Source organism: Canis lupus, chromosome 23, assembly GCF_011100685.1.
Source record: "Canis lupus familiaris isolate Mischka breed German Shepherd chromosome 23, alternate assembly UU_Cfam_GSD_1.0, whole genome shotgun sequence".
NCBI lineage: Eukaryota > Metazoa > Chordata > Mammalia > Carnivora > Canidae > Canis > Canis lupus.
Window position 1 is genome coordinate 951019 of NC_049244.1, and position 27497 is coordinate 978515.

Sequence of the window (27497 nt, forward strand, 5' to 3'; positions counted from 1 at the left end):
CATCATTTCCTGGTGCAACAAGCTGTTCTAGATGTATCTTACATGTTGGCAACCCTAGCCCTGAAATTAGCCATTTCTCCAAAGAACTCTGACTGCTTTTATTGGAGAATGGTATTTAGAAACCAACATCTGGGTGCTAAGTCTGCTCACTGCCTGTGGGGAGGAGGATCAATGTTTCCAGGCACTCTTGTCAGAACAAGCTGGGAAATATTTGATGCATATATTCCATAAACGTATCTATATAACTGTGTACATCCACATATACACACCTTTGGTTTATTTATGAGCAGATGGAAACTGATAACCTCAGTTCCAGTTCACTCAGCTCTCATGGTGCCCTTCATGCTGCTTTAAGCTGCATTGTATTCCATGGTGTGGGTGTATATGTTTACGTGAGCTCTCTCCTTTGAATGAGCATGTAAGTCATTTCCAGTAGTTTGCAATTACATACAATGCTGCAGCAAATAACTTCATGCATACGTATTTTCATATTATTGGAGGTGAATCTTCAGGATAAATTCCTAGAAGTGAGATTACAGGGCCAAAAATCAATTCATATTTAATTGTGCTATATTGACAAATGTGCTTTCTAAGGTTGCACCAATTTGCATCCCAATCAGCCTGTTTACCCACAGCCTAACTAATAATACAGTTGATTGTGCTTTTTAATTTTTGACAACTCGAAAGGTAAAAAATAGTGTCTTGCTGTAAGCTTTCCTTGTCCTTTCTGTGAGTGAGGTTGAGCATGATTCCACCTGGACTAGGGTGAGGCAGGCAGAGTGCCCAGGCCATGAAGTTCAGGAGGCACTCCATCCCAGATGCTGGCCGTGCTCATGAGGGACTCTGACAATGAGGACCAGCACGGTGCCAAGGAGGCTGGGCTAGGAGTTCAGTCCTAGGTCCCCTCTTGACCTTCAAACCAGTCAAATTGGCTATTTGAACTTGTCATTTGAAAACAGTAAGGAAGTCAGTGGATTATGTTTGGAGTTCCTCAGACAAATGTAATGTAGACAGGAAGCAAGGAGATCTAAAAAGGACAATCATCACCTTATGCAATAATGTATGTAGCTCTTCTGTGCAGAAAATCACACATGCGAATAGCACAAATTAGAAGCAGGGATGCGCCTTCAGAACCTGGTTCAGCAGTTAATGATAATTTGACATGCTAAGGCTGGTTTGCAGTTGTAAACCAGCCCTCTGGGTTAGCCATTAAAGATTAGGTTCCTGTTTATTTCCCGGTCACTTGTCTGATGTGGGATAAGCCCTGGTTTTCTCAAGCAATGGAAAGTGGCCAGCACTCTGCATGATCTGGCTGTGAGCACCTCTCTCTCCCACTTTTCCCTCACTGTCTAGAGTCTTGTGCATGTACAGTGCTCCTGACCCAGGGCCTTTTCACACGCTGCACCCAAGTCCTTTACTGAGCAAGGGGCCTTCAGACAGGAACCTCGAATTCTTCACAAAATCTGAAGTCCAGTGTACAACTCAGTTATATCTATACTGTGGATAAAACACAAAAACATGAAAGTGAAAAAGTAACCTAATTACCAACACAGTGGTTGCTTGCTGTGCCCAGATCAGTTTTACCTGATTCGTGTGGTGTTCTTGGACACCGGGTCTTACGTGCATGATGCACATTTGTGCTTTGTGATTACTTGTGTGGAAGGGTGGGGTTTATCATCCTGGATACCCACATTTCTTATAGGCCCCCATCTCGTCCCAGGTGTTCACTGAGTGTGGTAATCTTGCTCCATCTGGTATTGCCCTCATTCAGACTTTTAGGGTATCTACTAACATCCTCATTTTCTCCATGGCCTCCGTAACAGGTGCTCCCTCTCCATAGCTCCTCAGGAGAAGAGGACCAAGAAACCCCCTGGCCTGGCCTCTGCCTGAGGACTTTCTCTGGGGACTGGGGGACCATCTGCCCCCAGGTCCCCTCACCTGATAACCACCAGGAGATGGTTCCTCTTGGTGGGCTAACTTTGGGAATGGTCTCACTCTGGCCTCCTGAGGTCCCAGCAGAACCAGGCTCCAGGTCATACAGGTGCCTGCCTCAATGACACACCATTTATCAGCTGTGTTCCCAGATGTGTCCTACTTCTCCTCCCTGCCATTATCTCCTGCAGTCATCTCCCAGGAAAACAATGCACCTCAATCCTTTACTCAAAATCTACTTCTAAGGGAGCCACACTACAATGTGTCTCAAGAAAGCATTTTGCTATAAGCTGTTTCCCAGGGCCCCTGAGTACTTCCAGACCTCAAGAAGACCTAACCTGGTGGGGGAAGTCATAGAGGGAGCTGGTCCTCCTATCCTAACCACTGGAAAAAGTACCTGTATCTAGTTAGAAAACAAGGATTTAAATTAATAAAAATGAAATTGGCATGTTGAATACCCCTGTAGTGTGATCATGTCTTACCAATACACCCCACTTTTGGACAAACCAGGAGCAATACCCAGACTTAAATCTTAATGAACCTTATTTAATTCAGCTCCTATTTCCAGAACATTACAGATCTTAAGGCTTCAACCACCCTTAGATGATAGTTAGACACTTCCCAGACCAGAGATGAGTTTGTGGGACACCTGGGTGGCACAGTGGTTGGTCATGATCCTGGAGTCCTGGGATCAAGTTCTACTTCGGGCTCCCCATAGGGAGTCTGCTTCTCCCTCTGCCTATGTCTCTGCTTCTCTCTGTGCATCTCTCACGAATTAATAAGCAAAATCTTTAAAAAAAGAGACAGAGAGATGAGTTTGAGCACTTTGTCCAAGACAAGTAACCATCAGCAGAAGTTTCTCTCTCAATAACTGCTCTGTGTGGAGGAATGCCCGTCTCCCCAGGTGCTTCAGACCTGGCTGGAAACCTTGCCAGGGTGTTCACGGCCTCATTTGTTGGTCGCTCTCACTGAGTTTGCTGTCTGAAGGTAATGAATGCCAGATGCAGCCTGGCAGGAGTTCCTCCAGGAGTTGCCCTCTGGACACCTGAAGCCCGCCTCCAAAGGCTGAACCTTTTTAAAGGGAATTGCAGTCTCAAGGAAATCAAATCTATTGGTCTTGGGAACATAGCCTTCATGGGACTATAGTAGGAGCTAAGAGCCGAAACCCCTACCACAAAGGAGAACACAAACTTGGAAGAAATAGAACAAAGAGCATGGTTCTTAGAGGTGCCCGAGCAAGGGGTGTCTCTTTAGTTTCCACCATCCCATGCTTGCACACAGGGCCACTCTATTCCACACACTCTCCTGCAAATAATCTCCTTACATTATTTATGGTCGTCTGCTCTAACCCTGGAATCAAAGTGGGAGCTTCCTGAAGAGACAGGCAAGGTGGGAGGTGAGCACTGAGGGGTGGCTGACCCAGCACTATGTGCACCTGTTTTCACAGAGGTACCCTGGACTATGCATCATGGGAAGTGGGTCTTGTTCATTCTAGAACACCCCAGACAGCGCTGTGGTATTTACTATCCCTCCTGAGTTAACTTTATTTTCCCTCTGTCTTCAGAAAAATTTCATATTTTTGTGCTCTTAATTGGATTATTGCCTTCTAAAAATACCTCCCTCCTCAAGGAATGTGAAATTATGTAGAGAATATTGTGACAGATACTACCAGGAGGTAAAAAAAAAAAATTCTGAGTGATGCATCAATTCACTCATTTTCCATCTTTCCTCCCTCCCTCCCTCCCTCCTCCTTCCTTCCTTCCTTCCTTCCTTCCTTCCTTCCTTCCTTCCTTCCTTCCTCTCTTTAGCTGAGAGCCATTTGTTTTCTAAAGTTTACTTGGGAACCCAACATGCATACAGAAAGAGGTAGAGCTGTTTAGGCAAAGGTGGGTTAGGTGTCTGAGGGCTGTCCTCACCCCTCCCCTGCCCCATCAGGAAGCCCCCAGCCCACTGCATGAACTGCAGCATGGGAAACACCCCCCTTATTAAGTGAAAAATGATGCACCACTGGCATTGTCATGCACACAGTGATGTTCCCCCAAAAAACAAATACAGACTGTCATTACTGGAGCAAAATCAGACATGTTGCAATGAAGCATATGTATCTACTAGAAAGTCTTGTGTTTCTGTTCTTTGAACTGCCTTGATCAGTGGGGAGTTGAACAAAAAGTAATGGAATTCCCAGGTTTTAGGGATTAGAATAGAGTGAAGTACGTGTGATACTTTACTGGCACAGCACATAGTTTCATCTTCCAATGATGAGCCCAGGGTGTGAGTTTGGGGCAATGACTGGTGAGTGTTGCTGGGGAAAATCTGGTTGTCTCTGCCTTGAACTGTTTCCATGCAGAGCAGTAGGGAGCTACTCCATGAAGCATGTGCTCCAAGCATCACATACTTGAAAGAGACTGGGGCAAAGGCTAGGGTTCTGTCTTCGTAATCTGCTTTGCTCCATGTCTGGGCTGATTCCCAAATTCTGAGCTCACAAATTCCTTGGCCCTTGCCAAACACTGGAAAAGGAGTGACAGACATGAACTTGAGATTCTTTCTGGGATAGTCTCTACCCACATGATGATGAATACAACTGCCAGGCCCTGCTGCCCTCCATCAGTGGTACCCCAGGCCTGTGACACCCCTGACCTCTTGCTCCTCCCTTCCTGTCCCCCTTCCACTCCCCCCACCCAGGCTTCCCAAGGGAGCCCAAAAGCCAAAAGCTCTTCCCAGCCCCTTGCCCCATTCTCCACTGGGCCATCCAAACGCAACAACACGTTCAGCGAACAAACTCTTCCAAAGTGGCCCAAAGAGGCTGTTTCACTATTGGAGTAGAAGATTTTGTTGGTTTATACTTACCCCCAATGCGTGTAGGAAATAATCTGTGTCTATAAAACAATTCCTACCTAGTAGGAGAAATTCAATTATACGTCCAAAATAATTAGTTAATAATTTGAATTGATGGGATCTCACACTGCTTGCAGCTGCTAGTCCATAGAATATTGGGTATGCATCTGACAGACACACAGAGGAGCTGCATCCCCCGGCCTGCATGCTCATGGTGGCTTCTCCTCCGCTCTGCTCATTAGTTGCCCTAAGTCAGCCTTGAACCTGACCAAGTCATCATTCTCCCCACCATCCCTGCAGTCTCGCCTGAATGGATAGTTAGGATGTGCACTCTGCTGTGCACAGGGAAGGCACTCCAAGTGGGAAGGAAGAGGAGCCAAGGAGGGCAGCAGGGCTGGAGGCAGCATATCCATGCGCACCAATAGCCCAAATGGAGAGAATCTCCTGGTTGCTCCAGCGCATCTGGGCCAACTCTGGGAGCTTCGCTGCTTCAGTTCATACTGTCCATGTCAGCTACATGCACATGCGAATTCTTCTTTCATTCAACACATGTGCTTTGGGTGCCTATTATGTGCCAGGCAATGTTCTGGGCTCTTAGGATAGTCATGAGCAAAACATACAAAATTTTCTGCCCTTCTTATGCTTCAAGGAGGGGAGTCAAAGTAAAGGAGCCAGTGCCACCTGCAAAGGAGACACAGCAGGTAGGTAAGGGGATCGCAGAACAGTCTTACAGGGTATCTAGGGAAGGTGATGATGAGAAGTGGCCTTTGAATGAAGCCCCAGATGAAGTGAGGAAGCTGGTCATGTGTGTCTCTGAGGTAGAGAGTTCCAGGCTGAGGGAATAGCAAGTGCTAAAGCCCTGAAGCAGGTACACGCTGAGCATGTTGCAGGAATCGCAGAGAGTTCCCTGTGGGTAGAAGACAGTGAGGTTAGAGTTAATAGTGGTCAGATCCTCTAAGACAGTGCTGTCCAGTAGAATTTGCTGAGATGTTGCAAATGTTGTACATCTGTGCTGTCCAGTGTGATGGGCGTTAGCCTCCTGTGGCAGCTGAGCACTTGGCATGTGGTAATTTGACTGAGGAACTAATTGTTTGGTGTATTTGATTTTAGGTAATTTAAGTTTAAATAGATCCATATGGCTATGGCTGCCATGCTAGTCAACACAGATGTGTGTCTTAGCTGTTCTGAGGCCTCTGGTCTTGACCCTCAGTGAGGCGGGGCTGAGGGACCAGTGGCGAGGTCAGCGTCTTCGCAAGCAAGCTCAGGTGTTCCTATCCTGCTCTGCCACCTGCTCTTTGGGCGAGGTGCCCACGTTATGTGATTTCTCTATCCCTCTCCACGGGGATCTATGTGAGAATGAAGGAATGGCAGAGGCCCCCGCACCTGTTGACACATCTGTACCTCTATAATTTTCATTGTCAAATGACCTTGCTTGTTGTAGAAAAATGCTAAAACCCAGAAATGCAGAAAGAAAAAAAATCACCAATATCCTCATCATCCAGAAGCATCTAATTTCTGACATTCTGCACGAAATATAACTTATTCCACTTTCTACTCTAGTTTTTCACCTGAGTTTTTACAAACTTTCTGGGACAACAAATAAATGTTAATATCATGATTTTCCATAAATATATAGACTTCATTGTAGAATTCTTTTGTGATTTTGCTGTTTTTAAACAGTGCTGTCAAGAATACTCCAGCACAAACACCCCTACATGCCTGGAAAGGGAACCTCCGTGGGGAGCCCTGAATTCAAGCTGCCGGCCCAAGGCCCACAGCAGTCCCATCCTGCTCTGTGTGCCTCCACACTCTCCCTTGGGGCCACATAGAGCCGCTCTCCAGATGAGTAAGCAGCATCAAGGGGTTGGCAGATGTGTCAACCCCGGGGCATCATGCTTTGCATTATGACTGTTTTATTAAAATACCCCAAGTGGAGGGGAAAGGAAGGGAACCCCAAGTGGACAAGAGCTGCCAGTCTGAGTGGAGGTGATGGACATAGGCAGAGAATGGGCCATTTTTTGGGTGCCGGTGGAGCAACAGGCACAGCTGAGGGACCTGGCAGCCTGCTTCCTCTGCCCGTGCCCTCAGAATGGGGCCTCCGCAAGAGCTGTAAACCCCCTTGGGGAATGCTCTCAGTATACCTTGCAATTCTCTGATCTGATGACCTGTGAAGAGGATTTTTAGAAAATGTATTCCCTGTTTGGTTTATTGGTATCTATGTAGCCTCACCTAGGCTGGCCTCCTCCCCTCTCCTCCCCTCCCCTCCCCTCTCCTCCCCATCCCTCCTCTCCCCTCCTCTCTCCTCCCCTCCCCTCCCCTCCCCTCCCCATATGGTGGCAAGATGCCCATGGCTGCTTATACCCACAGAACAACCACCGACAGAAGACAGAACATAAAATGAACTGGGCTGTTTCTTTCTGCCCTGTAATTTGTCTGAATTTTTAAAATCTATTTTAATCAAAATTGACTAATTATTTTGGTACCATGTAGCCACAACTTTGCAATTTACAGAGTGTGATTCCCTTCTGCTTCTAAATAAAAATCTGTGAAGATTTTGGGGGAGTGCCCTGAAATCTAATTCTTTGCTTCCTGGGGTTAGTGGTGTAATTCTAAGCAGATTCCGAAAATGGAAGTCGGAGCTCAGCGCACCTAGGTGGTCTGTGGCAACAGTTCACAAGGCACTGGCCATGTGACAAGGAAAGCTCTCTCTGCTGACTGCTGCCACTGGCCCCCCTCTCATCACTGTGGAACAGCCAGTCTGGATTCAGTTATTGGAATCCCTGCGGTGGGCGGGGCAGAGGGGCACCTTACCTTTGGGCAAGGGGCAATTGAGCCCATGCAGGGTTTGCTTTTTGCCAAGCGGTTGCTGCCCAGCACGGCCTACAGTACGGAATTCTGGAAAGAGTGGCCACTGACTATATAGTTCTGTGATTCAGTAAGACTTTTAGCTCTCAGGGCCCAGCTTTGTCCTTCATAAAATAGAAATAACAATAAAAATAGTAACAATACCTATTTCTAGAGTTGCTGTGAGAATCCAGCCAACAAAGATATTAAAACTCTTAGTAAACTAAAACAGAAAGGCCCATATAAGCCAAGAAACTAAAATATCCATAGTCTATGGGTTGTTGGCTGTGTGCAAGCACATCCACCGGCAGCATCCTGATCTGTGAGTGGGAAGTTCAGGAGCTCAGTGTCTGAATCTAGGACTGGGAGAAGTGCTGCCCCTTTATACTTGGTCTTCCACCCCTTTCAGGGGCTCCGTGGCTATGGCCTGCCCTGCCGTTGTCACTGTAGGCTCCCTTCCCAGCCCTCACCAGCTCCTCAGACAGAGGACCTTCTGTGTGGCCGCAAAGCCACCCCCACAGCTCTGAAATGCCAAGTCCTACATCCAGAGTGAGAGTCTAGAGGCCAAGGTGTTGACAGGAGACCACAGCCGTGAGGATGCTCAGGCTCAGCCTGGAGCACTGCACTCCTCCATTCAGATCAAAGATTGTGGCTTCCCAGCAGGTTGGCACATGTGCATTTCTCTCTCACCAGCCCTCCTGTCCCAGGTCTCACTTGTGAGTTGTGCATTCCTGGGGCTGCCTAGTACCCTTCCAGGACAGACATAAGGACCATAATTTTCATTTCCCTTCATTGTTTGGGGAACCACATGGAAAGCAGTGCTACAAGAGTGAAAAGAAGAGTAATTTCACAGTTGAGGCTCTATGGAAGGGAAGCCATGTGGCTCGAGACTCACAGAGGGGATGTGACCCCAGTGGCCGGTGACTCCCCGGGTCAAAAGGCCTCCCTGGCAGGAAGGAGCCAGACCTTGTGACAAGGGATGCCTCCTGGCTCCCCGACCCACTGTCCCTACAGTATGTGTGCATGTGTGCATGTATGATGGGTGGAGGGGGGCTGCATAGAGAGTGCATCATCCACTTCAAGCATGAGCCCTCTGGGGAAGGTCCTTGTTTGTAATTTGAATGAGACCTTCAGAATTTGCCTGCTCTCCATAACTACACAGAAATAGCCCTAGCGGGAAGTTTCTATTAATTCCCTGCAGCTCCACGGCTGTCTGCACACTGCTTGGAGGCTCTGAGTGGCAGTGATACATGCATTTACTTAACCAAAATAGGGAGGGACCCATGATCACGTGGGGGCTTTGTCTGTCCATCTGTGTGTGGGAATGTCAGGGGAGGCACATGGAGGCACTGCTGGGGTGGTCCTGGCAGCAACAGCCTCCCTCTGTGCAGCTTAGTGTTCACACATGGTGTCCGCCTGAGTGTTTGGTGCCTCAGGTCACCACCTGCCCCTGATGCCACCTGAGGAAGTGGGCAGTGTGCCTGCAGTATGCACCAAATGCCTCTGCCCTGCATCCTCAGGCTGCATGTTTAACAACCACTGGCGCTGGCAAAGGGAGTGAGGAAGCTAATGACCCTCTTTCAGGAAGAAATGCTCCACTTCTTTTTTAGGAAAGAAAATCTGGAGTAAAATGCAGTTCCATCTTTGCATAAAATAAGCACATAGATAGGCTGGCCCTGGTTTTGGATGAGTCAGCGTGAGTGTGCCATGTTGTGATGAGGAGAGAAAATTCATTATGGGGGCCCAGAAAATGGAATAATCCATGAGGCAAAAAGCGTCCTTTAGGCATGGCATCTAGAGGTGGGGGTGCTGGCAGGACAGCAGCCATCTAGCATCCTGGAGCTGGTGAGCTTTCCCCGGGGATGTTGGGTCCATGATTCCCATTGCTGATGAGTGCTGAAGTCTTCTGAGCTGTTTTTTACAAATCCCTGCGCCAGTTGCCAACTCCTGCACCAGACTCTCTGGGAGGCTATCTGAACCCACAGGCCCACCAAGCGGCCTTGTCCTGGAGGAGCTTTCTCACAGAAGCAGTTCATGCTTCCAGAGGAGCATGAACACCCAGGGCTGACACTAGGCTCAGCAGTGTCCTAACTCAGATCAGAGTCTAAGGAAAGGAAAGGGGTTCAGAGAGTGCCTCCTTGCCCCACACCAGCCCTGCCTAGCCCTGTGAACCGGTTTGAAGTCTTAGAATAAAGGGAGGAGTCCACATGCTGGACTCTGAGAGTGCCCATCCCATCTTTGCATAGATTAATCCTCTACTCCGACTATGTGTCACTGGATCCCAAAGATCTGTGAAATACTGGACTTCCATAGGATTTGGTCTTCTATGGAACAATCCAAGAACCAAGTACTTGGTATTTTTCTCCTCTTGTTCTTGATAAGGATCTCCTAATAAGGGCTTCCTTTCTAGGGGGAAGTATACTTGCAGGTGATAACAACAGTGACCTTTTCCAGGAGGGTTTGCTCTGTGCCAGGGTCAACACCCATGTCCAGGGCATTGTACAGGGACCCTGTTATTAATGCTGTCTTCTCCTGTCCCATACCTACCCTTTCTCTCTTGCAGAGCGACTACTCAAGTGACACAGAGAGCGAGGACAACTTTCTCATGATGCCCCCAAGGGACCACTTGGGCCTCAGTGTCTTCTCCATGCTCTGCTGCTTCTGGCCTTTGGGTATCGCGGCCTTCTACTTGTCTCATGAGGTAAGCCTGTCTCGGTCGGTCCCACACGCAGCACACCCAGGCTGCTGAGAAGGAGAACCCAAGAAGCCTTTGTAGCCCATGCTATCGCGGGACACTTTATGGTCAGAGGACAGGCTGACAGAGGCCAGGAGGCCTCAACACAGAGTGCTGGGACTGCCCCAGGTTCCCCAGAGCAAGACAGGCAGCCTTCAGGAAGAGGGCTTCCTGCCAGACATGTGCTGGGAGTTCTGCCTTGGAGGAGGCACCTGGGTTATGCCTGCAGGACTGACCCAGGGCTGAGAGGCGCTATGCCCAGGGCAAAGACTTCCAACTTACCAGGAAAGGAGGTGTGAGTATGGGTGGTTCTCTGTGGACAGCCTCATTCATATAAAATAGGTTCTAGTTTCCAGCAGCCTGTGCCTACTCCTCCATAGCTAAAGCTCTGTTAGAGGAAGTGGCGCATCCTACCTTGAGTCCTGCTCTCCTTCCTCCAGTGTGAGGGCTCCTGAAGGTCATGGGGGGGGGGCTTTTTCATGCAAAGCATCCTCCCTGTTGTTTCTTCTTGGAAGCCAGGCTTTGAAAAATGTTCTCTAGCAAATGAAGAGTATTCATGCAGACACTGGCCCTGTGCTGGTTTTTATTCATCAAAAGGACACATTTGAGGCTGCCAGTCACAGTGTTTTGACATCACCACACCCACCTGGTCATCCCAACCAGACCAGTGGAAAGGCAGCTCCCTGGGTCAGTGGGGTGAGTGTGGCACCCACACTCATGTGTGTCCTTGGGGCATGCCCAGCATCCCTCAGTGACCGGGGCTCCATCTCCAGCTTCTAGGGTTTTGGGGTCCGGCTGCAAACAGCCAACTCTGGCAGGTCTTGTGTTTGAAACATTTATTTCTCCTGGCTTGAAAACAGGTCCCATGGCCAAGCCCTGGTTTTGTTTGGTGAGAGCAGAGTCCCTTGATACATTTTTCTTTCTCTCCTCCACCTTCCATGATGTCACAGAGGATCAGGGGAGAGCAGGTGCTTCTTAGCAGGGACTCTGGAGAGGCCCTTCCAGGAGGGATGAAGCAGGGCTCTGCCCAGCGGTGTTCTGTTGTCCTGATTCTAGAAGGCGGTGGGTAGGATGGAGGAGGGGAATGGTCCTGCACTGCTGGGGTTGGGCTGAACCCTAGCTCCATATCCTGCTTGGTCTGGAGGCTCCAGCTGAACTTCACTTTTGTGAATTTGTCCCATAAATGCCAAAGACTCCCTTGTCTGGGGGGAATGAGCATGGGCCAAGAAGCAAGACTGTAGGGGTGGCTGGCTGTGGGGCAGAGTCAGGCCTAGGTGTACCTTGTCCCCAAGAGGGGGACATGAGCCCTACTGCATGAGTGAGGATTGGGAATACAGTAAGATCTGGAAAGAGGTATGTGCACAGATGCCCCCAGTGTGTGGAACATGCTCTGAGGAAGACCCCCAAGGCCCGGGGCCTGCCCGCTCCTGTGTAAACTGTACTCTGAACCTTGGTGAGCATGCTGCACATAGGCCAGGCTAGTTTCACTAAGAAAGAGAAGGACAGGGGTGTGGAGCAAAGAAAATCAGCTTATTACACATCACACATCACAGGCAATTCCGGCTTTTCCCATGAGCTGCACGTGTGACATCAGCCCACTCCCCTGCATCCTGGTCCTGCCATCTGGAGTGGTGAGGTACAGAGGGTCACTCCCCACCTCCTGGGCCAACCCTGCTGAGAAAGCTCTTTACCCACCCAGGCTGGAAGGCAGGAGCGGGGGAGTACTATCTGCAAGCTGTGCACAGTCTTCGAAGGATTGTTCACTTAATAAAAACTGAGGCCCAATTGCCAAGACTGGCATTTAGATTCTTTCTCAGAAAGTAATTTTATTCTTCACAACTTAAGAACCTCTTACTTGGGGCTGATATATCATGACATTTAACACCTTCAGTGGTAAAGACCATTCTGATTATTTGTTTAATGTTGAATGTGCAAAACAGTGTCTATGGAGGCCTTGGATCACAATGCTCTGAGTGAGAAGTACTTTTGAGAAGTTCAGGGGTTGTCTGCAGCAGAGGAATTAGAAGAGGGGCTCTGGGGTCCCTCTGGCTCCCAGTGCCTCCTTTCACAGTGCTATGAGCACGGGTTTCCTTCAGTGGAACCCCAGCCAAGAAGAAGTATCACGTTTCATAGAGAGCTCTGTGTGGGTGCATGCCCTTCACATGGCCCGTGTCCAGATCCTTCTCCCTAGGCTGAGACCCACACCCACAGTGCTCGCTGCTTTCCAGCCCCCAGGTTTGGCAGTTCTGGGCTTTCCCGCAGGCCCGGGGGCGGGCAACCAGCCCTGGACACACCTCACTCCCAGTCCCACCGTCAGGCGACCAGGCAAACCATTGTGCCTCTTCAGTCCAACTGCAGACAGAAAGTCTGCAACAGGCATCTGAGGAGAGCACTCAGCAGCCAAGGGGAGGGTGTGGGGCACACATAGAACAGACACATTCTGAGAGTCATTACATGGAATTAAATCAGTGATCTCCCGAACAAGGCCAGCTGGGAGTCCCCGCCGTCACCGCAGAGGAGAGCCTGGAGCCAGTCTCTCTGTGATCTTCATGGGTTGCTTGCAGTGCCTCCTGCCCTCAGGTGTGGGCTGCTGGCCAGTGCTGCCAGGGTGGAGCAAACTGCCTGTCTGTGAGGGCAGGACCCCTGAAGTTCCATACACCATTCACAAGGAAATCTTTGACATCCAAGTGTGACTTTGGGTGATTTTTTTTCCCTTTTATCATAGATCCTATCTCGGTGTAGTTACTGACAATTAGATCATGTCTGTGCATTGTCAAAACAACCACTCAGCCAACCACTCAGGAACATGTGCATCCATTCCAGGCAAACAAAACAAAGCAAATCTCAGTGATTAGATGACATGGGGCAGCGGGGAGGAGAATTAAGAGGTTCCCTGGACTTACAAAATCCAGCTTATTTTTTATTCTGCCTTATTCCAGCTGGGTCCAGGTCAGCAGGCAGTTTTACCACACCTCACTTTCCAGATCCATAAAATGGTATCAAAATAACCTATGGCATGTAGCCAGCGAGGTCAGGGAAGTGACGTTAGAGAGAGTCCTCACAAGGTTCCTGCAAAGCAGCAGGTACTGTGACCATGCTTTACTGCACATCCCAGCTGTCTATCTGCACATGTGAAGGGACACCTGGAAGAAGACAGAGGATATTTTCTCCAACAGATTTTATAATTCAAAAAGGTTAAGTAAAAGTAACAATAGTACTGAAAGTGCTAGTAAACTAACTGCTGAGCACATAACATGGGTGCTGGTCCCATGTTAAGTACTGTGCACCTGCTTTCTCAGGGCATGGTCTTGACCAGCAGCATCAACATAGCCAGCACAGTTTAAAATGCGCATTGTCTGGCCTCACCGCAGGCCTGTTCCATCAGAGCATCTGGGGGTGGGGCCGGGTAATCTGCATTTGAACATAAGAAATCTGTGACTCAACACTACCATCATATAACTCTATAAGCATGAAATTGGAGGCAGTGAGGTCAGATGGTGTCCTAAGGCTAGAATGGCTGGCAGCGATCTGGGATTCCCAGTAGGGCCTGGTGCGGAACCACCTCTGGATGAGGTGGCTGGCTGGGCCGTCAGGATGGAGGACTTGACATGGAGACCCGTGGGGGAATGGGCATGGCAGTCATCTCCAACCTTATTTTTCTCCAGCTGCATTAATTGTTCAATCCAGTTCTCAGTGCAAGCAGGTTTTATAAACCAATTTATAGAGGGCAAAGTGTTGTGTGCAGTTTGGGGAGATCCATCTAGGAACTGATGCTTCTGAATAATGTGGAGGATAGAAATGAATCCCTAATTTGCTGAGTGAGTGCTGTGGGCTGGTTATTACACACACTTTTTTCTATTTAATTTTTGCAATGAGTTTGAAAAGTGGGCCGTTATTATCCTCATTTTGTGGATGAGAAAACTGAAGTTTCAAAGGATTAAATGATGTATAGAAATTGGAGAGGTAGCAACTATGGGTACATGATACAAATATTGATAGTTCTAATCCTTAAAGTCCAATCTTCTGCAGTATAATTTTGACAATTATCTGTTTGCAAACAAAAATAGAAGTGCAGTACTTGCTTCTAAATCCACCATCCCCACCCTGCTTGCAGAGGGTTGCAATGAGAAAGGTCCATTCTAGACAGGATTGTGGTGCTTGCCCTCAGCATCCTCAATCACCTCCACAGGGCAGATACTAGTGAGACAGAGGCTAGGGACCATCCCCGAGGAGGCCTTGGGTCAGGACCTGCGCAGGCCAGAGGGTTGCATGTGCTGCATCTGCTGCGAAGGTTGCCTACATCCCGGTATTTATTATGTCTTGATTTCATTTCATTTTATAAAATGTTTCTTTCTTTTACTAACTGCAATATTATAACAGTAATTAAACGAGAAAAGGGTATTAAGAATCAGATTATGAATTTTATGAATAGCACTAGCAAAGGGAATTGGACAAATTGGGGAGGGGGGGAATCTCTCTATCGTATAAAACCTAGAAGAACAAGAGTCCAACCTGGCCTGTAATAGTGTCCTTAAAATCCAGTGATTCATGTGATATTTATTGAGCACCTACTGTGTGCTCTGGTGCAGAACGAAGCAGTGAACGAAGCAGCTTCACAGAGCTGACATTCTCATGATGAGAAGTAGAGAACATGCAAAAGTAAATTTATAGAGTGTCCAATAATGATACATTATACAGAAGAAAAGTTAAGTTGGAAACAGATACGGAGCATACATTTTTAAATAGGGTGGCCATGGAAAGGCTTGCTGAGGCTGTGACATCTCATAATGAAACTACAGGCTGACCCATGCAGACCTCTTGAGGAAGAGCATCCTGGACAAAGGGACAGCCAGTGTGGCCCTGTGTGGGGAACCTGCCTGGTGCATACAGGGAATAATGTGGAAGCCGGTGTGGCTTCAGCAGGTGCCCTTTGGGTGTGGAGGAGGAAATGAGCCAAGAGGAGCAGGTGGGGACCGAACTCACAGGGCCTTTTAGGTTATCACAGTGATTCAGGCTTTTTCTTTGGCTTTTTCTTTGGGAAGCCATGGAAGTGTTTGAGCAGAGGAAAGACACCACCTGTCTACACTCTATCAGGGGAGCATGTGGAGGGCAAGGGTAGAAGCAGGGACACCGTGCTGGAGGCTGGTATGATCATCCAGGAGTGGATCATCCAGGGCAGTCTGGACCACAGTCATGGTTGGGAATTCAGTGAGAGGGAGAGAGACCAGGATGGCTTTTGGAAGAATGGCCAACAGATTTCAGTTGTGGGCGTGAGGCAGAGATAAGGGAAGGAGCCTCTGGAAGATGGGTTCTGCTGGCTGGAGGGGTATACTGTGTTCTAAGGGAGCAGGTGGAGCTGGGCTTTGACACTGGCAGGTTTGCAATGCCTGTTAGCCTCCAAATGGAGACATTTAGCAGGCACCTGGTTGTGCACATTTGGTGTTTGAGGGAGGACAGGAATGTAAGATGAGGTCTAAGCATTAAGCTTCCAGCGATGAGGAGGCTGGTGACAGCATTGGCAAGAGCAGTTTCAAGGGTGCTAGCAGCAAAAGGCCATGCCGGTGGGCTCAGGAGAAAACAGAGAGAACCATCCAGGAATGCTGATATGTGCTTCTGGAAACCAGGACAGCAGGCACTGTGTAGGGGGCATGAGAGGAGCTTGTGGTGCTGGGAATGCTCTGCTTCTTGATCTGCGTGCAGGTTACACACATGCCAGCATCCCCACGAGTGTAACACTCAGTAAGTGAAGAGCGACTCACTTATTGAGCATCACATTTACTGATTTGTGCACTTTTCTTTAGATATGTTATACTTTAACCAAAGAGTTTTTAAAGAGATTTTTGGATTTTGGATTTTGGAAGAAGATTTTGGAGGGGGCACCTGGGTGCAGTCAGTTAGGAGCCCAACTCTTGGTTTCAGCTCAGGTCATGATCTCAAGGACATGAGATGGAACCTCCTGTTGGCTCTGCACTCAGCACAGAGTCCGCTTGGGACTCTCTCTCTGTCTCCCTCTGTCCCTCCCACTCGTTCTTTCTCTCTGTCTCTGTGTTTCTCTGTCTCTCTCTCTTTCTCTTTCTCTCAAATAAATAAATAAATCTGTTTTAAAAGGATTATGGGGAGATAGCCATTGGGTATGGTGTATCAAGTCACCTCTTTTGAAGAGTTTTGCTGTAAACAGGAACAGAAAGGGGGAGTAGTTAATAGTAGAGGTGATGTTAAGAAAAATCCTTTTAAGTGGAAGACATGGTAGCATATTTGTATGCTAATGAACATGATCCAACAGAGGGGGGAAAGAATTTCTGGGGAAATGATCTCAAGTGGGGTGGGGCACAGGATGAGAAGCAGAAGCAGTTGTCATCCTTAGGAGTGCATGGGCTCCTGCAGAGCCACAGGAGGTGGATGGGGGCCCCAGGGCCTTCAGCAGCACAGGAAGCTAATACAGGAGCAGGGGTTGATGTCTGGGGACCTGGAGGCGAGGTAGAGCATGGCAGGATTGTGGTGCCTGATCCCATGCACATGCCTTGGCAGCCAGGCCCTGTGCAGGGCTCCCCTTCCAGGGCCCAGGCAGAGGGGATGCACCAGGCCTGAGGAAGACCACAGAGCAAGAGCTGTAGGGACTCAGTATGTAGGCAGAGAAGCAGGTGTGAGGACAGGGTACGGAATCTTGACAAAATAAGAAGGGAAGGGAGGGTGTGAGGGCAAGGGGGAGGGGGCAGCAGGAAGTGCTGCAGCACCATGTGTCTGCTGGGCTCAGGCACCGTGCCCTTCACTCCTCCCTATGGTAGGCATCTGAGGAGGGTCCTCCTATCCCCATCCTCAAGTGAGGAAATAGGTCTGGAGGAGCCAAGTAGCCAGTCCCAGTCACATGTCCAGGGGCAGAGCCAGAGTCAGCTCCTAGCTCCCCACCCAGCATCACTGCCTATCTCCAGGTTGTGCTCAGTAACTATATGCTTGGTGACTGATTACCCCCAAATAGGGCTCGGGTGTTAGAAGAAACCATGAGCCTTGCTTTAGACATTATAAATACTCATATAGGAAAGAAATAGGTAAGTCTAGAATCCTCTCCTCTTGTTTTCTTAGTGAAATAACAGCCCTGATTATAGCTCCTAGGGATATGTCTGCCATTCCCCCTTCTGACTCTGTGAGGACTGGATAATATTAAATCATGGGAGAGAACCAGGCAATTGTGAGTAACAATATTCCCTAAAGGTACTTATTATTTTTCCTGAACTTGAATTGCCTAGCAGAGTGGAAACACAAGTCAAGTACATTGTAGACTTTTTCCCTCTGAATAAGTGACTGTACGAATTCTGCAAAGCTGGAGGGAAACGATCATGGCATCTGGGGTGTGAAAACCTGCCACTCAGATCGGCCCTGGCAGAAGACGCGATCACTGTCCAACGGGACTGGAATGCTTCCCTCCTGAATCTCCACCTTGGACATTAATACTAATTGATTATGGCTGATTCATAGGCTTCTTGTCAATGTTTTCACCCCATTTCCCAGCAACACCCCAAACTTTTCTATCATCACTCTCAAGACATCATGCCTCTCAAAGAGAGTGAAGACATGGCTTCCCTGCAGGCAGCCAAATAATGCTATTTGTTGGATTTGCTTTCATCCAACGTCCAAGTGGCTCTTGAGCCACTTCTCTCTTGGAGCTGAGAGAACCACCCCGCGGGACCACCGGGACTTGGATAACTTGCCCCATCTTCCACTTTATTGATACCGAAAGAACAAACTGATCTGCCCTTTGAAAAATGACATTGGTCAGATGATTTAAAAACATGAAGCAGGAAACTTGTGCTCATTGCCTAGACTTCTGACCTCTTGCAGCTGAAATGATTCCCATGCTGTGTGTGTGTTTATTTTACCAGAGGGACATGGAGAGATGATTAAATGTGAAGACATCTTTTTCTTTGTAACATTGCTTCTCCACAGCACCCACACAGGTGGTTTCCTACAAGTGGCTTCTGGGTCCTTGCCCTTCCCCCCTCCAGGCACCTGCAGATATCAATGACCATTAGCTGGACACCTTCATGTTTTAGTCTCTGTGCCAGCTGCAGAGCACAGGGATGTCACTCCCTGGCCACACACGTGGTTCAGGCAGTCAGTGAAGGGGCACCAGCTCTTGTTCCAGGGATGCAGGGAGCTTCAGGGTATCTGGGGCATGCTGAGGCAATGGCATTGTTTCCACCGTGGGAGATCAGGGAAGAGATTGCTCCTGAATTTCCTCCTCCTTCCTTCATTACCCCCAGCTTTTCACCCAAGGTCTACTCATGGTGTTCCAGAATGCATTTGGAGGAGCCGTCTTGGCAGCACTGCTCAGAAGATGGAGGATGGATGTCCACTGTGCATTTGTCTGCAGCTGAACATGCAAGCCAGGAGGGAAGAAATAGTGTACACAGAAGAGATTCTGGTTTTATGTTATGGGAAAGGCTGGCTGCATGTGCTTTTCCTTGGTTCTGTTCTAATATTTCAGGACATACTTTAACCTCCTTGGGGACTGCACCGTTCCATGTTATGTCTGATTCTGAAAGAACTACAGTTATTCCTCAGTATATCAATTTGGCCTCATTCTCTAGGAGATGCTGGGCTGCAAGGGGGCAAGCCCTTGCTGCGGTGGCCGAGTGAGGCCCTGGCTTGGCCCGTGGGGGCTTGTACGCAGGCATTGCTTCCCCTGTGGGGCCCCAGAAGATGCCTGACACCATTGCACAGGTTGATGGGCACCAATCAGAGGGGTCTGCCAGCCTCCTGGACTTGCCCCAGGCTCTCTAGACATGGAACCTCAGCAAAGTTGAGGTTTAGAGCTACAATCCCAGGCCAATGAAAGTGAGGGAGAATGGAAACAATGCACAGAAGGAAGGAGAGAAATGCAAGTGCCTTAGCATGCTGGCCACCACCTCTCAGCACAGGACCTTTCTGGCAGGGGCCACTGAAGAGGGAATTTGCCCCACTCCCATGGCCACACACAGGTAGAGTGAGGTGGCTGCCTGGGCTGTAGTGGGGGGAAAGGCCTGGGGCAGAGCAGGAGGTGAGCAGCCTGAGGCAGGAGGCTAAGGGACTCTGACGTGCAACAGATGTGTCTTGTATCCCTCCTCTGGGAAGCACAGGTACTGAGCTAGTCACCTGGGCATCCAGCAACCTGAGAATTTATCCCCTGTTATCCCCAAGGACTACCCTTCCTCCAAGGACTCAGGAGCATTGAAGACTCCCTGTGGTCTGAACCAGACCTGACTCCAGAAGTATAGTAGGTGATATAATAAGCTGACATCCAGTCTTTCTTCTTTACTGGACGAGAGCAGCACCCTTCCATGGAACCAGGAAGACAGTAAGGGCATTGACTTCAGTTGAGCTGGGCAGTGTGCAAAATGCTTTATGGGCACCTCATTATCACAAAGGCCCTATGAAACCAGGTACCAGTATTATCACCATTTCACAGATGAAAAAGGTGGGTAGACCCTGTTCACATCAGGGTCTGTGCTATTTATGAATCCTTCAGATACACTCAGAACCACTTCAGAATAAGTTTCAGTCGATCACATTTCATCCTTGCAAGGACCACTGGCCAACAGCCAGGTAGGTTCTCTCTGGCCCAGCAAGTGAGGAAGCTGAAGCTCAGCACGTTTGTTTAAATTTTTCAGGATCACAGCAGCAGGTTAACTGCACACCAGAAGGGGCTCCTGGGGGAGAGGTCCTAAGGAAACACTGCGATGCCAAGAGAATTCTTCTGTGCTGTGCCCACATTTGGTGCCTAGGCATTCTAATTCAACCTCAACCATGCTCCCTTTTTTTTTTTTTTTTCGATTTAATGCTGATAGATTTGGGTTCCCATGTAAAAATTATTTTTTACTAACTTTCTTATCAGTCCCCATTTATCCTTCCAACAAGACCCAGTTTGTGGCTTTAAAAATTATCCCAGGTTGTTTGTTGGAAGAATCAGCCGAATAATTTCTTTTTTATGTCTTCATTTATTATAATGTTGAGCTCTCCAGGTGTGGGACATATTGTTATACATTTCTGAAAGTCAGAAAAATGGAAAAGGACTACACAGAAAGTAGCCCCAAATGCGAGCAACGAATTGATTTTCTCTCCTCCTTCATACGAGTGTGTTTGTGTTTGTTTTTGGGGGGGTTTTATGGGTTTTTTTTAAAGATTTTATTTTTAAGTGGTTTTTACCCCCAACATGGGACTTGAACTCACAACCCTGAGAATTACATACTTTACCCACTGAGCCAGCCAGGTGCCCCTATTTGTGTGTTTGTTTTAACACCATTAATGTGAAGATGATTTTCAAAACATTCTTAGTTTGAAAATAACACTTGAAATAGTACACGTACATAATTTTATAGCTTTACAAATTATTGTAAAGCACATGGCCAAGTAACCATCGACCTGGGTCAAGAAATAAACTATCCCCAGTGTCCTCCCTGCCACATTCTTCCCGATCTTGGCCCCGCCCCCACCAGTGAGCACTGGGGTGACTGTCATAAGACTTACTTCTTTGCATATCTTTGTTATTTATCACCTAAGTTCATATCCCCAAGCCCTCATTGCTTTATCTTTGCAGACTGTACTTGCAAAAGTTTTGTTGAATTTAAGTGACATCCTCATCCTGTCTTGGGTGTCTACAGGAAGATTTCCAACCTCAATAGTAATGTAGAATCTTTCAGATACCTTATTTTTTAATCATGAAAGGATGTTTAATTTATCAAAAGCTTTTTGTCAAATGAAAAAAATATGTGAGTGTTTTCCTTCGATTACAATGAGGTTAAACTGCACTGGCTGATTGGAAAATGTTAAACTGACCCTGCATTCATTACCCCGTTTTTCTGTTCTCTGAAAGTTTATATAAAACTGAAATGGTTTATTTGTTGTCTCTTTCATGGCACTCACTGGTGGACTATCTGGGCCTGGAGTTTTCTTTGTAGGAAAACTTTTAATTACTGATTTAATGTATTTAATATTGATAAATAAATGAAAGTTGTATTTTTCTAGTATTTTGTCAGTTTCATCTACATGATCAAACTTATTAATCTTTTCAAAGTATGAATTTGGGCCTTTCTTATTTCCTTTTTTAGATATACATAGATAGATAGACAGATACAGATACCTCCAAGAAGATATTACTGTTACTGTTTTATATTGTCAGTATTTATTTGCATGTATCCACATACTCCACTTACTTCATTCCTTATTCCTTCCTAAATCTTTGACCTTTCAGCTTGAATAGTGTTCCTTTTATCTGGAGAACATCCTTTAGAATTTCCTTTAATATGGGTCTGCTGGTGAAATGCTGTTTTGTGTCATTGAAAATATTGTTTTATTACTTTATATTTTTACAGGTGTTTTCACTAGGTATAGAATTCTGGGTGGCAATATCATCTTCAGTTGTGTTGAAACTTCTGATAAACCCATTCACCAAGTTATAATACTTTTTTCGTTTTAATGTATCAGCTCTAGAATTTGTTCTTCTTTTTCAGATCTGCTATAACACTTTTTTATAGCAGTTACTTGTTAAATTTGAAACCCCTTATTTTCTTGAACATACTAAGCAGAGCTGTTTTATAGTCTATACCTGATGATTATGATATCAGGGACTCCTGTGAGTCTATTTTTTTTATTTCTCTTTGTTCTCACTCATGACATACTTTCTTAAATTTTTGTTGTTGCATTCTGGTCATTATTTTCAGAAAAAAAAGCATCATGGAATATTTTGAGGATTAGAGTGATGCCTCCTTCCTTTGGATAAGTATTTCTTTGCTTTTACTAGGACGTGGGGCACAAAGAATTCAGGGTCACCTTAGTCCAAACTTTTGTTTTGTTCTGTTTTTGTTTTAAGATTTATTTATTTTATTTTGAGAGAAAATGTGTACATGATCAAGGGAGGGTCAGAGAAAGAGAGAAGCTCAATTAGACTCTACCCTCACCTCAGTATGGAGAGCTCAATATGGAGCCTGTCATTGGGCTCAGTCTCACAACCTTGAGATCATGATCTGAGCTGAAACCAAGAAGCTCACGCTTAACCAACTGAGCCCCCCAAGTACCCTCAAGCTCAAGTTTTGAGTGGATGCAAAGCCAGGTTATAATTCATAAGAGGGTGGGTATACTTTTACTTCATTGTTTCGTCAATGATAGATCTTTGGTGCTCTATCCTATGGTGGGGACTGGTTTTCCAGGATCTCCCTCTTTGGTGGGCTCTGAGCCCCAAAAGTAACCCAAAACACTCCCTCTCAGGCACTTCTTTTGGGTCAGCAAACATCACCAGGGCAGAAGTGTCTCCCTGTGCCTGGCCTACCCCTGCAGATTCTTGCCTTCCCCGTGGCCTTAGCCTAATAACCCTTCATTTCCTTATCTTTTTGATGCTTTAAAAAAATTTTTTCAATATGTGCTCTAGGGTTTTTAGCTGTCTACTGCAGAGCACTTACTAGAGACCTAACCAGAAACAGAGGTATGCATTTCTCTCTTTCATTAATTGTTTATATAGAGAATATATTTATTTCATCACAGGAATTTTTTAATTAGAAAATTGACAGCTCCATTGAAAACTTAGATTTTCTGTTGCTTGAATTCCCACTCCTTCTGGTGCCCACAGAAAGTTGAACTGGCTCTTTGCTCTGCATGAGTGACCAAGTACAACAGTACTGAGGTTGACAAGTGTGTGAGAAAATGGGACAAAGCCCATTCACAGGATTGGGTGCCTCATTCACACTCAGAGGAGGTAGCATCCCTGTGTAAATGAAACCAAGCACAGGGTCTGGCATTTCTTAGATGCTCACTAAGTCCTGGTTGCCTTTGTGCTGATGCAGAGATGTGCACACCCATGTACTGCTTGGTCATTTCCTAAAGATGAGTCATGTAGCTTATAAATGTAGTATCTCCTGAAGAGTATCCAGACAGAGCTGGAAGGAGTTGGCCATGACTGAGATCAAATCAGGCCTCCAAACTATACTCTGGGGACATGCCCCATGAGGGACTATGGAAGCCCTGGGAGACAGAGCCCATCTCGCTCCTCTAAGGTGCTCCACCGACAGGGGGTGGGGCATCAGTCATGGAATGAGGCCTATTATTAGGGAGTGTTAATTCTCTGGCCCATCTAGCTTGTTTCTGCATCAGAGCTGGAAATGATAAGGACAGAGATGACTGAAGGTCAGGGAAGGAGAAAATCACACTGACATAAACTTTAAGCAGCAGAAGGAAGTCGACAGACATAGGGCTGAGAAGGCAGGAAGGACCAGAGAGCCCTGAATGCCGAGAAGACTGTCTGTTGACAGGGCATTTTAAGTCAGAGAATAACAGGTTGGAAGTACAACACCATGAAGGATAGTTGGGAAGCACAGTATGGAAGCAGTAGGTTCTAAAATAGACTCATCTTTAGATTAAAAAAAATCATTTCACAAGGATGTGAGAAGACACATTTGTCAGGCACTGGAGGTCTCTGTGGGTGTCTCCTGTACACCCTTGGGGTCACTGGAGATAGATGGAGGAAGACCCGGGGCCATTCACCTCCCTCCACCCTCCCGTCAGCCAGAAATAGAGTCACAATAAACCTTTGACTGGTGTGAAAATGAACTGGGACCTTTTCAAACATTTGAAGAAAAATGCTCTGGGTGTTTTCAGAAGCTGTCACATGTCCATCTTCTAACCACTTCTCTTATCAAAACAAACCAGCATTTTCATGTTCTCCCATCTCCTTGTCACAAGGACAGACTTCTGAATGATTGTTACTCTTTATGCTCCAAAGTTGTGTGTTTAGAACAGTTGCATTTACATAAAACTGGATGCTTGCATATTCCACACTTAGTGATGCTATTCATAATCATCAGCACATCTTGGAGTCCATGTTTTATGTACTTCCCCATCCCCTCTTTTGTCCTCTAGTTCATTCTCAAATGTCCCCTGATTCATAGTAAACTGAATACCACGCAGTGAATGCATCTGTGGGCACTAGCAGATTCTAAATTAGCCCAGGATCCAACTTTCCACTTGAGAGTCACCATTCATCCAAGGTAATAAGCAAAATGTTCGAGATTTTCTGGTTCAGCGGGTTAACTACTAAAGCACAAAACCTGTGCTAGAGTCTGGGCAAAAGACCTGGCAAAGCATGTAACAGCCTGAGAGGTGCAGAGAAACAGGAGTGAAGGGGCCACATGGGAAGGAAAGTGCTACCAAGGGACAGAAAGAATGGGAAGGACTGTGGAACAGGTCCACTTCGGCCTCCCAAGGTGAGTGCCATGTCAGTTAAGTTATGAGGAGGGAGCTCTAAGGCTGCAAGAGCCCAGGAAGGCACAAAAATAGAGTTGACTTTGCAGACAAATGATTTAAAAACATGACTGAGGGATGGGATCACTATATCAGATGGATACCTTTCAACTTCTTTTAGGAAAATGTGCATGGCAGCTTGATGGCCATCCAAAGACCTCTCCCTCTCTCTCCCTCTCTCCCTCTCTCCCTCTTTCCCACTCTATCTCACTCTCCCTTCCTCTCTCTCTCCCTCTTTCTTTTCCTCTCTCCTTATCCCCTGCCCCGTGGATATCTCTATCTCCATATGTACATATAATATGCTGATTGTAGCTTCTGAGAGTTGTTTTTCAACTTTAAACAATTCCTTATAAATATTAATAATCTGGAGCAGCAAGACAAATCAGATTCCTGAGCTCTTGTTTTTTTTTTCTGCCTTGAATCTAATGCTGGATACAAATTACTGATTTTTATCTAGTTTTGGTGTATAAATGAACAAATACATCATGTCTGTTTTGTTCCCTACACTGTATTATATGCATTTCTTCAGATATAGAAGATGCATTGTCTCAGTAATTAGTATCTTGATTTTGTGATTATTTCTCGGCAGCAGAGAAACCTATAGGTTGATTGTCCAAGGACAGAGCTGAAGCAAGTATGCAGATTATGAACCTAGTATTAAAATTACATTTCCAAATGTGTAAACTTTTTCTTTTTAGGTGATGTATATAAAGATTTGAGGATAGAGCATACCTCTAAAAGCAGGGTTACTCATGCTTCTTTTGCATATTTTTCAAATATTTTTTATTGAAGTTCGACATGCCAGCATATAGTAAAACACCCAGTGCTCATCCCATCAATGGCCCCCCTTAGGGCCCATCTCCCAGTCACCCCAACCCCCTCCCCACCTTCCCTTCTGAAACCCTTTGCTTGTTTCCCAGAGTTAGGAGTCTCTTATGGTTTGTCTTCTTCTCTAATTTTCCCCACTTGTTCCCCTCCTTTCCCTGATAGTCCCTTTCACTATTTTTCCCCCTGTATGAGTGAGACCATATGATGATTGTCCTTCTCCAATTAACTTACTTCACTCAGCATAATACCTTCCAGTTCTATCCACGTCGAAACAAATGGTGGGTGTTCGTCATTTCTAATGGCTGAGTAACATTCCATTGTATACATAAACCACATCTTCTTTATCCATTCATCTTTCGATGGACACCGAGGCTCATTCCAAGTTTGACTATTGTGGACATTGCTGCTATGAACATGGAGGTGCAGGTGTCTCAGCGTTTCACTGCATCTGTATCTTTGGGGTACATCCCCAGCAGTGCAATTACTGCATCATAGGGTAGCTCTATTTTTAACTCTTTGAGGTACCTCCACACAGTTTTCCAGAGTGGCTGCACCAGTTCACATTCGCACCAACAGTGCAGGAGGGTTCCCCTTTCTCCACATCCTCTCCAACATCTGTTGTTTCCTGTCTTGTTAATTTTCCCCATTCTCACTGGTGCAAGGTGGGATCTCATTATGGTTTTGATTTGTATTTCCCTGATGGCAAGTGATGCGGAGCATTTTCTCTTGTGCTTGTTGGCCAAGTCTATGTCTTCTTTGGTGAAATTTCTGTTCATGTCTTCTACCCATTTTATGATTGGATTGTTTGTTTCTTTGCCGTTGAGTTTAATAAGTTCTTTATAGATCTTATCTTTATAGATCTTAGATACTAGCCCTTTATTTGATATGTCATTTAAAAATATCTTCTCCAACTCTGTAGGTTGTCTTTTAGTTTAGTTGACTGTTTCTTTTGCTGTGCAGAAGCTTTTTATCTTGATGAAGTCCCAATAGTTCATTTTGCTTCTGTTTCCTTTGCCTTCATACATGTGTCCTGCAAGAAGTTGCTGTGACCAAGTTCAAAAAGGGTTTTGGAAAAAAAAAAAAAAAAGGTGTTGCCTGTGCTCTCCTCTAGGATTTTGATGGATTCTTGTCTCACATTTAGATCCATTTTTGAGTTTATCTTTCTGTCTGGTATAAGAGAATGGTCTAGTTTCATTCTTCTGCACGTGGCTGTCCAATTTTCCCAGCACCATTTATTGAAGAGACTGTCCTTTGTCCAGTGGATAGTCTTTCCTGCTTTGTCGAATATTAGTTGACCATAGAGTTGAGGGCCCATTTCTGGGTTCTCTATTCTGTTCCATTGATCTATGTGTCTGTTTTTGTGCCAGTACCACACTGTCTTGATGATCACAGCTTGTAGTACAACATGAAATCTGGCATTGTGATATCCCCGGCTCTGGTTTTCTTTTTCTTTTTTTTTTTTTTTTTTAAATTTTTATTTATTTATGATAGTCACAGAGAGAGAGAGAGAGGCAGAGACACAGGCAGAGGGAGAAGCAGGCTCCATGCACCGGGAGCCTGATGTGGGATTCGATCCCGGGTCTCCAGGATCGCGCCCTGGGCCAAAGGCAGGCGCCAAACCGCTGCGCCACCCAGGGATCCCCTGGTTTTCTTTTTCATTATTCCCCTGGCTATTTGGGGTCTTCTCTGATTCCACACAAATCTTAAGATGATTTGCTCCAACTCGCTTAAGAAAGTCCATGTTATTTTGATAGAGATTGCATTGAACGTGTAAATTGCTCTGGGTAACATTGACATTTTCACAATATTAATTCTTCCAATCCATGAGCATGGAATATCCATCTCTTTGTGTCTTCCTCAAATTCTTTTGAAGTGTTTTGTAGTTTTTAGGGTACAGATCCTTTACCTCTTTGGTTAGGTTTATTCCTAGGTATCTTATGCTTTTCAGTGCAATTATAAATGGGATTGACTCCTTAATTTCTCTCTTTTCAGTCACATTGTTAGTGTGTGGAAATGCCACTGATTTCTGGGGACTGATTTTGTATCCTGCCACACTGCTGAA

General features: G+C 46.4%; 1 protein-coding gene across 5 annotated transcripts in view; it reads left to right on the plus strand.

Moving 5' to 3' along the window:
- SYNDIG1 (synapse differentiation inducing 1) overlaps nucleotides 1–27497 on the plus strand; it is a 189388-nt gene that overhangs the window by 102621 nt on the left and 59270 nt on the right. For all 5 annotated transcript variants that reach the window (XR_005376756.1, XM_038570215.1, XM_038570216.1 and 2 more), the window contains exon 3: nucleotides 10175–10312. Coding sequence is in view for 4 of the 5 variants with exons in the window: in XM_038570215.1 (XP_038426143.1) it covers nucleotides 10175–10312 (138 nt within the window). In the remaining variant the exon portion in view is untranslated. The remainder of the gene's footprint in view (nucleotides 1–10174; nucleotides 10313–27497) is intronic.